Source organism: Merops nubicus, unplaced genomic scaffold, assembly GCF_000691845.1.
Source record: "Merops nubicus isolate BGI_N331 unplaced genomic scaffold, ASM69184v1 scaffold12617, whole genome shotgun sequence".
NCBI lineage: Eukaryota > Metazoa > Chordata > Aves > Coraciiformes > Meropidae > Merops > Merops nubicus.
Window position 1 is genome coordinate 34,087 of NW_008618381.1, and position 14,114 is coordinate 48,200.

The following is a 14,114-nucleotide window of genomic DNA, read 5'->3' on the forward strand; positions in this document are numbered from 1 at the left end:
GCTGCAAAAATGCAGTAGGATCATGGAGGAAATTTGAAGATGGATCAGTGGCAAAAGGAAGAAGTAAAAATTCTCTTATTTGACAGGGAGGGAAAAGGAATACAAAAGAGAGGGTAGGAGAAATAACTAGCATTACAACATCTGACAAAGTCATCCATTTCAGTAGCTTTCTTTTAGCTGCAACAGAATGTGAGATCCTGTGTGTTGAGGTAGGTCAGGAAGGGAAGCAACCTCTGGATTTCATGACATGGGATTGTCTGGGTGTGACTTGCTTGCATTTCATAAAGGTGTTCAGCTAGGAGACATGGCAGAGCTGCTGAAGCAGAGAGAGCTAAGGGGCTTCCAGAGTCTCCTGGCTGTAGACAAAAGCCATGGAAAGCATACCTTGGATGAGTCAAGCGTTGTGGTTAGTCCAGCAGACTTCAGAGTCAAAATGCTGGACAACAGAACCCAAGTGAGGAAGATTAAAGCACAGGCAGATGGAGAAGAAAGCTGGGAAGAGATCAGTTGTCCTTGCTGAAAGACTAGAAGTCATGGAAAGGGTGAGGGGCAGAGTGACAAGATAAGGGCTGATGTTGCAATAAACCGTGTGATGTGTCTCAGTGTTAAAATGGAGGCTTCTAGCATCATCATCATTTCAGTTCATGCAAACACAAAGTCATTCTGATTCTCACCAGGACCTGGACACTTCCCTAACCCTCGTTTCCACATTATCAGAGCACCTTACTATCTCTGCAGTGATTATCTTCACAGCAACATGGGTGGCAGGGAATTGCTGTTCTGTAGATAGTGAGCTGAGGCATAAAGCTGTTAAAATTGCCTGCAGCCCACTGCTAATGGAGGTGAGGATTGAAACCAGGGTTCTTCAGTCCTCAACTAGTAGCTTAAATGCTGGCTCATCCTCCCTCTGAACTCCTGCCTTGAGCGGAAGCCACCTTGAAGTCAGACTTTCCATGGAGAAATAAAGTTTTTTGGCGTATTTTAACGGCTTGTTTAGTGATGCTGAAAAAATAAAAAGCCATAACTTACTTTTGACATTTTTATTATTGGGACAAAATGAAACCATAACCGTGTTTCTGCTGGTCGAGGCAGAGTGACATTGCAGAAGATGCTAACGGGGATGTTATCAGGAGTGGCTTTTCTTTGATTTACTCTGGTCTGGTTTTCAGATAAACCGTGAAAGCTGGTGTTCACTGGAGCCATGTCCCACCTCCTCCCTGCTGGAGCACAAGTCGCCAGGTGAGCAGCCCTGTGCTTCTCTTCACTGTTTTTTTTTTACCTTTCTTTTTCTTCTTTCTTTTGATATCCCTGTCGTGATGGTGAAAATGCATGAACTAAAGAAAATGTGTAATGGATGACAGTCAGTAGTGAGTCATTGTTAGCACATGGTTGTAGCACTTGACTTGCAGTGAGCTCTGTGGTGTGTCACCTTCTTCAGTAATTACACACTTAAGATACTTTCAATTTTTTTTTAAGTAAACTTGGAAGATGTGTTGGGGCACACAGACATGGTTTCTAGCTAACAAGATAATGCAATTGAAGGAAAAAAAAAAATCAGACGTTTAATCCCCTGAAATCGGTATTTATATCCATGTCACTGCCTTGGGTATTTTAAAGTTTTTTTTCTATTTTTTGCCTCTGAAAGTTGCCATGCTTTCCAGGCTTCAGGAAGGCTCTTTAGAGCCATCGTTCCCACACCTTGCCCGCCAGCCATGCCGAGCTCCCAGCCCTCTGTGCTGGCTGGTGCTTTCTGGCTCTTCCACTGGGACACAAAATCTTGTCTGGGCAAGTTTCAAAGAGGGATTGGTGTCCAAGATAAGAAAAAAAAATCATTTCCTATCATTGAGTTATGCATGTTCAAAACAAATGGAATAATTTGTCAGGGCCCGAAATGGTGACTTCACTTTGTAGAGAGGACACTTCTTGCCTTGCTCTCATTATGAGTAGGGGTCTCACCTCAATCTCCTTCAATTTATCTGGGACCTGAAAGGAAAACAGCGACAGAAACACTGCCAATGTGAAATTCAAACCCAGTCTTTTCAGAGGATAGGCTAAGAAGGGATAATATGGGTGACTAACCTGAGGGGTTTATTCTAGGTAGAAGCTTTAGTTCCCATCAAAGTTAAATAAGTGCTTTTTTATTTTTTAAAAACAAAGTGCTCTATTTAGAAGTCACAAACTGAACAGCACTTTCAAGAGTGTTTTATGGGAGAACCTGTGGTATGACCATGCTGCTGCTAATCTAATTGTGTCCTCAGTCCCTTGCCTCTTGGTATGTTATTTTCACGCTCCAGGCAAGAGTTATTGCACTCCATTTGGCTGCAGAATGGCACAAGCTTGTTTGACTTGCCAAATCTGTAATGATGTATTCACATGGATCAGTATCAGATTGTTATTAATTATCTAATGCAATATCACACTGTAGAAATATACTACTAATTATGTAATCAGGTAGCTGCATGTACAAATACATATATATTAATAATTACAGTAATACATGTCTGTAACAAGCATAAAGAGGCAGGTTTTTGAGCTGATTAATGTGCTTTCCAGTCAGACTGAAGCAGCAGGAAGATCTCAGGCTCTGCAGGTTCTGGCCTTTCTAGAAGTGATGTTGTTACTGCAGACGCATCCGTCCGGCTGTACTTGTGATGCTGTGCAGTATAGAGAGGGCAAGAAAAATCTGGCAACGCCTAAAAGCTGTTAAATAAAACCACAACTTGATAAGGAATTAGACCTTTTTCACATGCTAAATAATCCTGTGGAGGTGGCTTGTAGGGACAGAGCCCTCAAATCTTAAAAGGTAACTCCAGAAACTGTAACTTCTCATTTTTTGTGAGTGCTTCTGAAATGAAGTGCCTGGAGGAGTGTAGCAGATGCATAGCTGTTAGCATGGAATTGGAGGGCTCAGCCCTGTCTTGGAGGACACAAGGGTTTGGAAAATATACGTAAACGTTGCTCGGAAATTTTCTTCCTAGAGCTTTTTACTATGTAGGGTTTTTTTGCCTTTCTGTTACATGCAGAAGTGTGTTACCATCATCATTGTGTTTTCACCTGCCCCTCCAGAGAGGGGAGCAGATAACACGGTTGCAGTGGCAACTCATCACGTGCAGCAGGCAGGTCTGGATGTGTGCTGGGAGTCACAGTCCCCATGTCGTGGCAGTGCTGTTGCTGGGACACGGAGCTCAGCCTTGTGCAATGCCTCTGCAGATTAAAGCAAGGAAAACAAACTCGATGAGCTAAATGAAAAAAAGGGAGGGGGAAGACACCCTTAAATAACTGCAAATAAAGAAGAGCGGAGGGAAGAGAGGGTTTGGGAATTAGTTTCTCAGCACGGATGAGCTGAGGTGTGTGGGGATCCCCATCACTCTGCTCCTTCCCCGCTGCATCACCTCCTCTGTCCCTCCAGAGGCTCCTGCAAAGGAGGCTTTTCTGCCTTTTGTGATTTATCTTCGGGGCGAGGTATCCATCCCCTGGCGCATCTGGACGGTCCCTGCTGATTTTCCACTGGAATGTGGCTCGAGCCCCTTTGTTTTTCAGTCTGGGCTGTGGACATGCTGTGCCGCCTGCCAGCTGGATGGCCAGCGCCTTGGCCCGGGCCCTCACAGCCTCTCTGTCTCTTCTTTGCTTTTCCCTTCTCCCCCCAGGGCCCCCCTCCCTTCTCTTCTCCCCCTTCTCCCCCTCGGTGATGGAAAAGCAATTCAGATTTTCCAGGTTTACCGAAAGAACAGGACCAGGGAGCAGCCTCACCACCTCCAATAAGTGCTTTTCCAACTCTCCACAGTGTGGAAACTCCTCTGCGGGGTAATGGGCTTTCCAAGTGGCTTCATCCCCCCACCCCGGGCTCTGAGCGGGATTTTCTCTGACAGTGGAGTTGCTCCCATCGGCCGGGCTGCAGCCAGGGTGTTTGATAGGTGCTGTCAGGCACGGGTTAAGGATGGGGAAGGGAAGAAGGTGACTTCCAGCTACCTAAACCTGTCATCGTTGCACTGATGTGTAAGCTTCACATTGCCAAGGATGTAGTCAGGTATAATTTAAGAGCGAAACCAATATTTTATTGCCCTGGTTCCTCTCCAGGGAGCTAAGCATGTTTTGGATCTGTTAGAGCAAATTGCTAAATAACACCTTTTTTTTAAAAAAAAAAAAAAGGGCGCAAACTAATAATTAGAAAATATTTTGAGCTGGGAGAAAAGAATGTTGAGTCGTTGCCAAAATTGTCATTAATACTTTTGCCTGAAGACTGAACCAAATGAAATGGTATAAAGGCTTTTTTTAATGCAAATAGATGCCTAAGTTTTTGGAGAGGAAGGGCTTTCTCAGTGATGTAGTCTCTGTGCTGCTGATCACCCCAATACAAACAGCTGGAGGCATTTTGAGAAAAGAAATGGAATAGGCTTATTTACATGTCAGGAGATATGAAACTGAGAATTTCAAAAAATACTTGATTTTGGAATCTTAAAAAAGTAAAGCTTGTCATGGAAGTCCTACCAGTGCTTTTTCAGTGAGAAACGTAAAAGGGACGGATGAAATAATTGTCCCAGTAAAAAAGCACCTTGGTATTTAGAAGGGATGGATTCTTTTAACTGAGAAAGAAAGCAAATATTATCAAGTCCTATATCTCCTTTTATTGAATATGATAATTTGATAACTGCTGCAGTCGATGGGGAACATCCTGTGATGCTCAGTGTGGGGCATCTGATTAATAACACATTTATCAGCACCTCAAGCTAGAAGCACATATGACTGTTAAACACGGAATTTCTTTGCACCCTGCACTTTGATGATGCACTAAAAACGAGCTTTAAACTCCCAAATAAACGATTTGGCAGATCTGTAGGGTGGCGAACACAATTTGTAAAGCTGTGTGTACTGCTGGTTTTAAATCCTTGCATTTACGGAGAGTCTGTGAGTTGCACGTGTGGGTGCTAACAGAAAGCATCAGGTCCTAACTCTTTCTGCTTTGCTCCCATAGAATGTGAGAACTTCTTGGAGGATGGGCTGAGTAGCGTCTGTGCCTCATCACAGGGTGTCCTTAAAGGAGAGTCTGGGAGCGAGTCTGACCTCTTCCCTTTGCCTGGTGATGGGATGGAAGACCTTGTCTTCGGAAAGGTAGGGAAGCTGGGTTGGGCTATGGTTAAGGAAACTGAGACCTGTTTGATAAACTCATACTGCAAATGCAGATCATCTTTATTTCACTGCTGACGTAGAAACCTGGAAGCGATTATTCTGCAACAGAATAGATGAGAAGGATCTGATCCCCTCTTTGGATGTGGCAACATGAGAGATGTTATTTATTTGTAGCAGAATTCAAAAAAAACAGTGCAGTCCCCCCTCCAGTGTTAAAAAGAGGAAGGTAGTTTTGGCTCAAGTGAATCAGACACCAGAGGAACAGTTGAAAAGGTGGATTTTCTTGCAAGGCCATTAGGGATTGCACGGTTGTTATGAAAGCTATCTCTAACTCATGTAGCAAAGAGCTTTTCTCCAGCAAGCAGTGACCTCTGCAACGACACCTTCAGAATTCTATAGTGCAATTCTCAGAGGAACCCATGTTTTTCTGTAAATTTAGTGTGACTCCCAGGATCGGAAGGAAACACTCTAAAATACTTCAGGCCAATTCCAATGAATCGTTTTGTTGCCTAGGCGACACACCTCTCATGGCCTTCTGCGTGCAAGTGGAAGGAAAATGTTTTCATGTTTGCTTAAAATCAACAGCAGAAGTCATTGCTAACCTTAGTCATCCCTGTGCCCTTTGTGGTGGTCATGGCTGAGAAGGGGAAGGAGGAGTGGATGAGACCTGAGATACAGAGAGACCTCCTGAAGAGTGGATGCCTCCCTTGTGCATCAGTCTTTCGCCATCTGCATCAGAGCAGCCCGAACTTATTCAGAGGGTGATCAGATTTTGCTTTTTAAGAATCATCTTGCTGTCAATTTGTGTTCTTCTTGCCATAAGTACACGGTGAAAAAGCACACAGAAAGAAAACAATGTACAATCAAAGGGGCTGAGAACCTTCTTCAGAGCAGGCATCATGTTGGCCTCAGCTCCATGAAATCACATGCTTAGGTTCAGCTCCAGCTTACCTGTTTAAGCAAGCACAGTACCTGCTTTGAAAACCTAAACTTTGGGAGTAGGTTTCACACTTGTTTTCAGAGAAATGTATTTAATGAAACAAAATCCTGTTTGTTTAAATCAGATCAGATGATGGTGAATATTTTCCAGCGGGACGGGAAACACCACAGCCCAGGCTAAGTGATCTCATGTGCTATAAATGAACAGTAAAGTCATCCTTAATGCATGTGGTAGGGCACAGAGCTCACCAGCCTCACCCTTTCCCATCTTGCTCTCAAAGTGATGCAGGACCCTGAATGGTGAGAATATAGGCTTGTTTGGCAGAGCAGAAGACTGTCTTCAATTTTCTTGCAGAGAGTGGCATGAATTAGGACAGCCGGCAGCCATTTGAGCCTGATTTAATGCTTGTATGGGGACGTGTGGGAGAAGAGCACTGTGGGAACACGTTAGGTTTTACATGGTACAGAATTTTAGCTTTTCCCTTTTCTTATGTGGAAAGGTTCCTCCAAATATGACAAAGACAAATTAAAACTTAATAGGTAGTAGGGATGCTGCAGGGAAAAGGAGGAGGTGGTGGGGAAAGCACAGCTTCAGTTGTCAGTGGAGAGTGGAGTGGGCAGAGGGAGGAAATTTTTGTGGTGGAAAGGGCATTTCTTAATTTCGCAGCCTTCACATTGCTCTTACTATGCAGTGTATTCCAGATTTCATCTCCAGATGGGTTCAGAAGGTTCCTGAGTTGAGTTTAGGAAGTTGTTCAAAGCTGATCTCAAGCTTGGTATTTCTGGTTTTGTCTCTGCTTTGCTGACTAACTTGATTCCTTGTGTCCTTTCTCAGAATCTAAGTACCTTTTCTATTGTTAAAGTTACTTCCAGAAGTACCAGAGACACTAGTTTAACTTTGAGCTCGTTCCTTCATTCAGTCTTTTTTTGGTTTTAGACTGCTGAGCCCAGCTGGTAAAAATGCAAGTTATAAATATTTTTCATAACCACTGAAATAAAAGTGCTGGGTGTAATCTTTCTTCTGGTTGTACTGCTTAGTTATAAACCTAATAAACAGTACATTTTCCATATCAAATTGAGAAGAGAGAGAATCACACACACACAGAATCACAGAATGTAAGGGGTTGGAAGGGACCTCTGAAGATCATAGAGTCCAACCCCCCCTGCCAGAGCAGGACCATCTACTCACATGTTTATCAACAAAAAGAGGATCTCAAACCTTTCAGTGTCATGATGATTATTGTTATTACTAGTTTTGTTCTTGTTTCCCCTTTGTATGAAGCAAGAGTGGAACTTTTGTCTAGTTGAGTTGGGTTTTTATTGTATAAATCATTCCTCCCCTGTTAACTGATGAATACATTAAAAGAAATTTAGGAAGGAGAAGCCATAGTCTGTCCAGGGTCTTTGGACTGCTCCCATAGACGTCACTTGACATTCATAGATTTGACGTCCTGGGTCTGTCCCAGGACCATGAAGAACTGGTGTCAAGATATCTGCAGGTGCCTTAAACTGTTCCTGGTGTTTGGTGCATGCTCTCCTTACCATCTCCTTGCTCTCTGCTGAGCTTGTCTCTCTTCTGCTCTGAAGGACGTGTGCTGAGCTGCATAATGTGAGCTGCTGGGCTCCGAGAGCTTTAGCACTAAAACCTGACTTGTTTATTCAGACTTCAGAGGCCATTGCTGAAATCCAGAAATCTCTTCCAGTGTGAGGTCCAGGGCTTCAGCAGTATGTTTTATTTTTTTTGCGTCAGTGCTTCATTCCCATGTCTTTGTCATCCTGCTTGTCCTTCTCTGTCTCAGACGGCCATCTGGGCAGGCTTTGCAACACCCTCCTGCTGGAATGATGAATGCTGCATAAGGTCATTTCTCACAATCATCTGGGGCGTAGCCCATAGGCTTTGCTCATCTTAACTTTTAACCTGCCACTGGAATGGAGCGTTACTGGGAAGTTTTTTAATGTGCCTCTTGGGAGATGAATCAGACGAGAAGCCCTTGGGAAGTCAGGAGCCCACAGATCATTGTCAAAGGAAGGGGCTGCCACTGAATCCCTTGATTTTTGTTTAATTTCTGCCTTTGTTTTGGTTTGCTCAAGGAAATACACAAATACATAAATTTCTTGCATTTATTTTTTCAGAATTATTGTTTGCCTTAAACCCAAACAAATGCAGAGAGCTCCAGCAAACATGCAGAAGAAAAACAAACCTGAAATAATAAAAGTTTCAAGAGAGAGACTTGCAGCAAGGGAAGAGTTCTTTGCTCCAAATCATGGCAATTATGATAGGTAGTTGGTAGGAGGCCACTAATGAGGTTAATTTTGGGGAACCTGGATTTGCCATGGACAAATCCAAATGAAAAATGACTGCTAGATTATATATCAAGCCAGTTAAAGATGCTGACTCCTTGAGAGTAATGGTATGCCAAATAAACTTCAGGATACCCAGCTTTTGTCACATAGGTCAGGGGACAGAGCAGGTTTGTGTCTCAGCACTTAGTGTGTTGTCATCATGAAAATGATTGAGAGAACATTTTAATTCCACTTATCAAGACCTCCTACAGATGGAGGGATTTAGTTCAAGAAGTTATCTTATACCTCCCACCAACCTAGCGGTTTCTGTTATCCCTGTTCATGAAAAAGGACATACGTTCTTTCTCAGAAAACTCACTTTGTATACCTTATCTCATTTTTTTTTTTTCTTACTAGCTTCTCACCAAATATTGTTTCTGAGAGCAAAGAAAACATCCATTAGTGCATGTCTGTAAAAGTTCTTTTCAGCCATGAGTTTTTTGGTCATAGTTAAGGGTTAAATTCGTTCAGGTGCAACACAGCAAGCCTAACTTGAAGAAAATAGTTCTTTAATGTTTCATTTTTCCTGTAGGAAAAGGACATACTAGAGAACCATTTCTCTTCTGCAAACGGGGTATTTTCTTACTCAAACAGGGATTAAACAGCAATGCATATTTACTGGCACTTGGCCAGAGAGCTAATTTTTTGCAGAGATGGCTACAACATAGATATTCCTTAGGTGGGTCAGCCACACTTGGTGTTTGCAGGCAGAGTCCTGGTCTTTTATACTTTTTTTGCTTTCAAATAATAATTTAAATGAAGATAGAATATTTTTATAGGAATAAGCCTTGGCCACAGATTCAAGGGACGTTTTTATTGTGTTCTGTAGTCGGTCTGATGCTCAAGGTAAAAGTTAAAATGGACCAGATATTTCACATCTTTCTGTTATCTCTTTGAAGAGCACTTAATGATAGAAACCCTAAGTCTTAAATGCTGGGTTTTGGAGCACTATTTTCATCTGGGAAATAAAATCCTCTTTTTATTCTAATTCCTCTCTATATAATTTGTTGTTCTACTGCACTATTGTTACTGAATTTGCCTAAATTTGATGTTTCCAGACTGTCCCATCCTTCCACTGTGCAGACCTCTATCCTTCTGCTGTGCTGCCCTGACGTCTGTGCCTCAGAAAAGCAGAGCAGTCTGTTTCCTCTGCTGAAGGAGTGTTGTCCACATGATGAATACTTAATTTGTCTGGTTTTAGGCAATTCATAAGCTCTCATCGTGACTCACACAAATACCAACTTATCTTGAACCACACCAAACATCATCACAACCTTTACGGGGCATCCAGTCAGTTCTTTCTTGTTTTAACCCACACTAACTATTTAAATGTGTTAAATTCATACTTTACATCACAGTATAAGTTTACTGCTAAGATGTTTATACAAATTCACCCTCTATGTTTGGTGTTCCTTATCATGGAATGAATGCTTTTAGAGGGATATGTTTTTAGTGTGGTGTTTAATATTTTGTGTTTAGAAGGTACATTGTACTTCGGTGTCCTGCTGTCTTTTTTTTTCCCTTCATTTTTCTTTGATGGATGGGAGAGGGGAAATAGTGTGACAGCATTTATTTAAACCACTTCAGGAATATTATTGTGTACCTGTTAAAATGAAATAAGAATAAAAAATAGCCAAACTTGAAATAGGGCTTCCCCCTAAATAGTGAAATATTTGATTAGGATATTTTAACATTTCAGTTTCTTTTTATTCAGCTGAATAAGAAGTTTTCAACTTCTGGTCAAAAAGAGCACAGAAAAAGCAAAAGTGTCTGGAGCATGTAATGCTGCAGGGCTTGGACAAGGTCAGGGTGGTGGGATCTGAGGTGGGGACTGCTGTGGGGCAGCACCGCTCCTGTTCATCCCGCCCCACGTGGGTTTTGGTGCCCACCTCCCTTCCAAGAACAGGATTTTGTAGCTTGTTGTCTTCTGCCAAATGTGAGCTGACAGCCTGCAGATCCTTGAGAACTCGGCTGCTGCTGAGAGCCACCAAGCCTGCTATTTGAAGACAATTAACCGCTGTGGCTTTGCTGAATAGTCTGTTATATATAGTCTGACAGATCATTCTGCCTATTATTATTTTAAATGATACAGTGCAGGGCTCGGCAGGAGAGTAAATTGAAACTTCCCACGTCAGTCCCTCAGGGCAAACACCATTTCAGACTGAAGGTGATGTCAGAGTGATGCTTGTGTTTCTTTATGCTAGCCATGGGGAACACGGAATACATCCAGGCTTCTCTCGGGCTGTATGGTCAGCGTGTGGCCTTTGGCCAACATGAACCAGTTTGGCTTCCACTTATTGCTTTTGGAGCAAACTAAACCAAAAAATTGCAGTGTGACTCGAGACCTGTAATACAGGGCGGCTGGTCCTGTAGAATGATATTTTTCAATTACAGCTGGATTTGAAAAATGCTGCAAACCCTGGCATTAACTTTCTGCTTAATGGAAAGTAGTGGGGGACAGGGATTTCAGATTTTTTTTTTCTCTCTGTTTTCTCCTACTGCATTCATGTCCCTTTTGTAGAGCATGATGCAGTGGAACAGTGTGTTGGCCTTGAGCTCTCGTGGCTTAGAGCTACAAACCCCTCCCAGGTCCCACAGGAGAGGCTGGAGTTTGTCATCAGGAGTCATGATGACCTAGTTCCCCTTCAGTGGCTCTCTGGAAACCTTTGGCAGTTTTATGGCACCTTGACCATTAACAGGTGTAGCCAGCAGTGGTGAGAGCAGCAGGATTTGCTGTGCAGCATGACATGTGGAGTTGGAGAGAGGAAGGCAGGCAGAGGACTCGAGCTGGGAGGCCAGGGTTATGGCAACCAGGAACTTGTGGTGTGGAAGAGATGACTCTGCACAGCATTTCAACCTCTTCTGAAACCAGAGCAGAAAAGTCTCACTTCTGTGATGCTTCATGGGCCTTATGCTGTCAAGTAGGAAATCTCTCAGCTCCTGTAAAATACAAAATACTTGCATTTATTTAAAATGGTAAATGTATTGTCTTCATTGGAAGTCTTCAAGGTCAGCTTGTACAGGGCTTTGAACAAGATGATCTAGTGAGCAGTGTCTCTGCCCACACTACAGGGTTGGAGTAGATGATCCTTAAAGGTCCCTTCCAACTTAAATTCATCTGTGATTCTACTTGAATATATTTTTAATTTTTCTTATCCACAGCAGCCCGAGGAGGAGCAGTCTGCATGTGATGTCACCAGCTCCAATTCCTCTGCAGATGACACCATGTCCCTGGAGAGGAACTCATCCCTGGGCAGCGACACGTCCCTTCCCTTCCCACCAACGGTGAACTTCACCCAGGCCAAGGACAGGCACAGCCTGGATGGCAGCTGCACCAACGTGGTGGCCACGGAGGGAGGAGAGAAGGAGGAGGAGCTGGACAGCATCACGGACGTGCCCATGCACGGCTCCGTCCTGCGGAGCTCCATGCGGCCGCTGTCCCCTTTCCGCCGGCACAGCTGGGGGCCGGGCAAGAACGCCACCAACGAGGCAGAAATGAATCAGAGGAGGTGAGTGAAGAGCTGCTTTCGTTTACTCTGCACCTACTCATGCATGTTTACCTAAGCTTTAGACTCAGCATGATAAACCAGGAAACCGAGGATGCCACTTCTGATCATTGCTTTTCCACTCGAAAGGGTGAAGACGATCTCCTAATGTATATTTGTTGTTTTGGGGTGGGGTTTTTTGATTGCTTTTTTTTTTTTAAATTAACTTTCACATTGAAGTACTTAATACCTACAGTACACTTGAACTTTCCAGAACAAATGGAATTCCCTTGGGACAGGTTTTCCATCTGAACTGTTGCCCCTCCTTCCTATATGAAGAGCTTTGTTAGAGGTATTATTGATCTGTTAAATCTCATTGACCCCAAAATAAACATGACCGTTATTGCTGTGCTTGTATGAAGAGAGAGCACAGGCACCAGGGTTTTAAAAAAAGGTGTGGAGGCTCCTCTTAGTGGTGAGATGGGTAGTCCCTGTTTCATGGAATTGTTTCTTCAGTCTCTCATGGACAGAAGTCTCTTTTAACTCGTCACCAATGCCCACGGTGGTGCCCAGGAAGATTCAAAAGGGAAGTTTCCCATTTGTTGTTCAAGAGATAGAAGAGGGAGAGGTGTAACAGCCACATGGGTGTGTAGATGCTGGTGGCAAGTGACCGTGGGAAGAAAGGTGCTCAGCCCCCATCTCACTGGGGAAAAAGATGAAGTGAAAGAAGATGCACACCAGTGAAGAAGCTGGTGTAAGGTTCCCTGCTGTGCTCTGCACCACTCAGCATCTGGGCTGCAAGACACCTGGGGGCAAAGCCTACATGTTCTAAAGCTAATGGAGGTTTGGCCAGTGTTTTTAATGCATTTTAATGCTTTCAGAGCAGGAAGGAATGGCCAGTTGTTTGAACAGGCCAGGCTGCTGTATTCTCCAGTCTCTCCAGTGTAGACTTGGAGCTTAGAGGCTGCAAACCCAGGCGTGCAGCATGGTGCCATTCTGTGGGCAGCCCCCTGCCATCTTCGTGGACATGGGTCTGCTTTTGAGGTCAATGGAGCTGCTGCATTTGGTGATGCCATTACATTAAAAATGGCCATGCACAATGGATTCCTGGCCTGTTTGGGTAATCCAGTGGGAGGCAGCAGCCTCCCATCAGAGATGTGTACGTCCTTTATATGTTAGGAGCCGTGGGTATAAGGTATACCCACAGAATGAGTCCATAAGCTCATAAACTCATTTAGAGAGATTTATTTTCCATTGCAGGAGCTGTTATGTAAGGATTTCTGAGGGTACTAAACTGCATAGCTGGCAGTTACTGCTAACATTTAACAGATGGGGTTAAACTCTCCCGTGACAGACTTTGGAAACTGTTTCTGATATGGGAAAATGCAGCCAGTGTAACTGTAAGAAATGTTGAGGTAAAGAAGGAGTAATTATTCTCATATGTTCCTAGATACAACTGCTGCTACCTAAGGATAGCTGTCATAAAGGTTAATTAAAAAAGAAAAGCTGGATGGGGCTCTGCTGCTCGTTCGGTTCCTGTTTGGTTTTATGTTTCTCTTCCAAAGGAATTTGGATTATTTGGTTGGTTTGTTTTTGGTATTTTTCCCCTTTGTTCTTTTCATACATAGCTGTTGTGATGTTGAGATTCTGGTTGCTTAGTGAGTAACAACAAATACCAAGGAAGCAAAGCCCAAACAAGTGACTTTCATACAACTCAGTTAAATTTGGGTGTTTGTTCGTTCATTATTTCACATGCAGTAGAGAGTAGAGAGGGAAGAGCCCAGTTTGGAAGCCAATGTTTGCAAAACCTTGAAGTAACATGGAGGATAAGCCTTAGCTAAGGTTTGTCATGATGATGGGCAGGACCTGGAGTGTTGCCACCACATGCCACCCCTTGTCCAGGCTCCCTCTCTTCCCTCTGAGCACCTGTAGCACTTCTTTGCTCTGCAGGGGAGCAGATTGCACTCACTAAGTGAGCAAAAAATGAACCAATAAAATGTAATTGCCACCAAAACAAACCCAAGGGTCAGAAATGGGCTGTACAGCCATGAAGAGGAGTGGGATGGCAGGCTGCATGGTCAGCTGAGCTGTAAGGGGTTGCCTCCTGCTCCAGCCCCCATCCACACCAAAAATAATCTTTGCCCTGATGGCAAAGCTAACTAAACCAAGCTTAAATAAAGCTGCTGATATAGGACCCAGAAAGCCTACAGAATAAAGTCA

At 43.5% G+C, this 14,114-nt stretch overlaps 1 protein-coding gene across 1 annotated transcript in view; it reads left to right on the top strand.

Moving 5' to 3' along the window:
• Positions 1–14,114, top strand: part of AKAP13 (A kinase (PRKA) anchor protein 13) — a 68,348-nt gene that overhangs the window by 8,525 nt on the left and 45,709 nt on the right. The window contains exons 2-4 of the mRNA XM_008943433.1: positions 1,170–1,239; positions 4,973–5,109; positions 11,575–11,918. Coding sequence (XP_008941681.1) covers positions 1,170–1,239; positions 4,973–5,109; positions 11,575–11,918 — 551 coding nt within the window. The remainder of the gene's footprint in view (positions 1–1,169; positions 1,240–4,972; positions 5,110–11,574; positions 11,919–14,114) is intronic.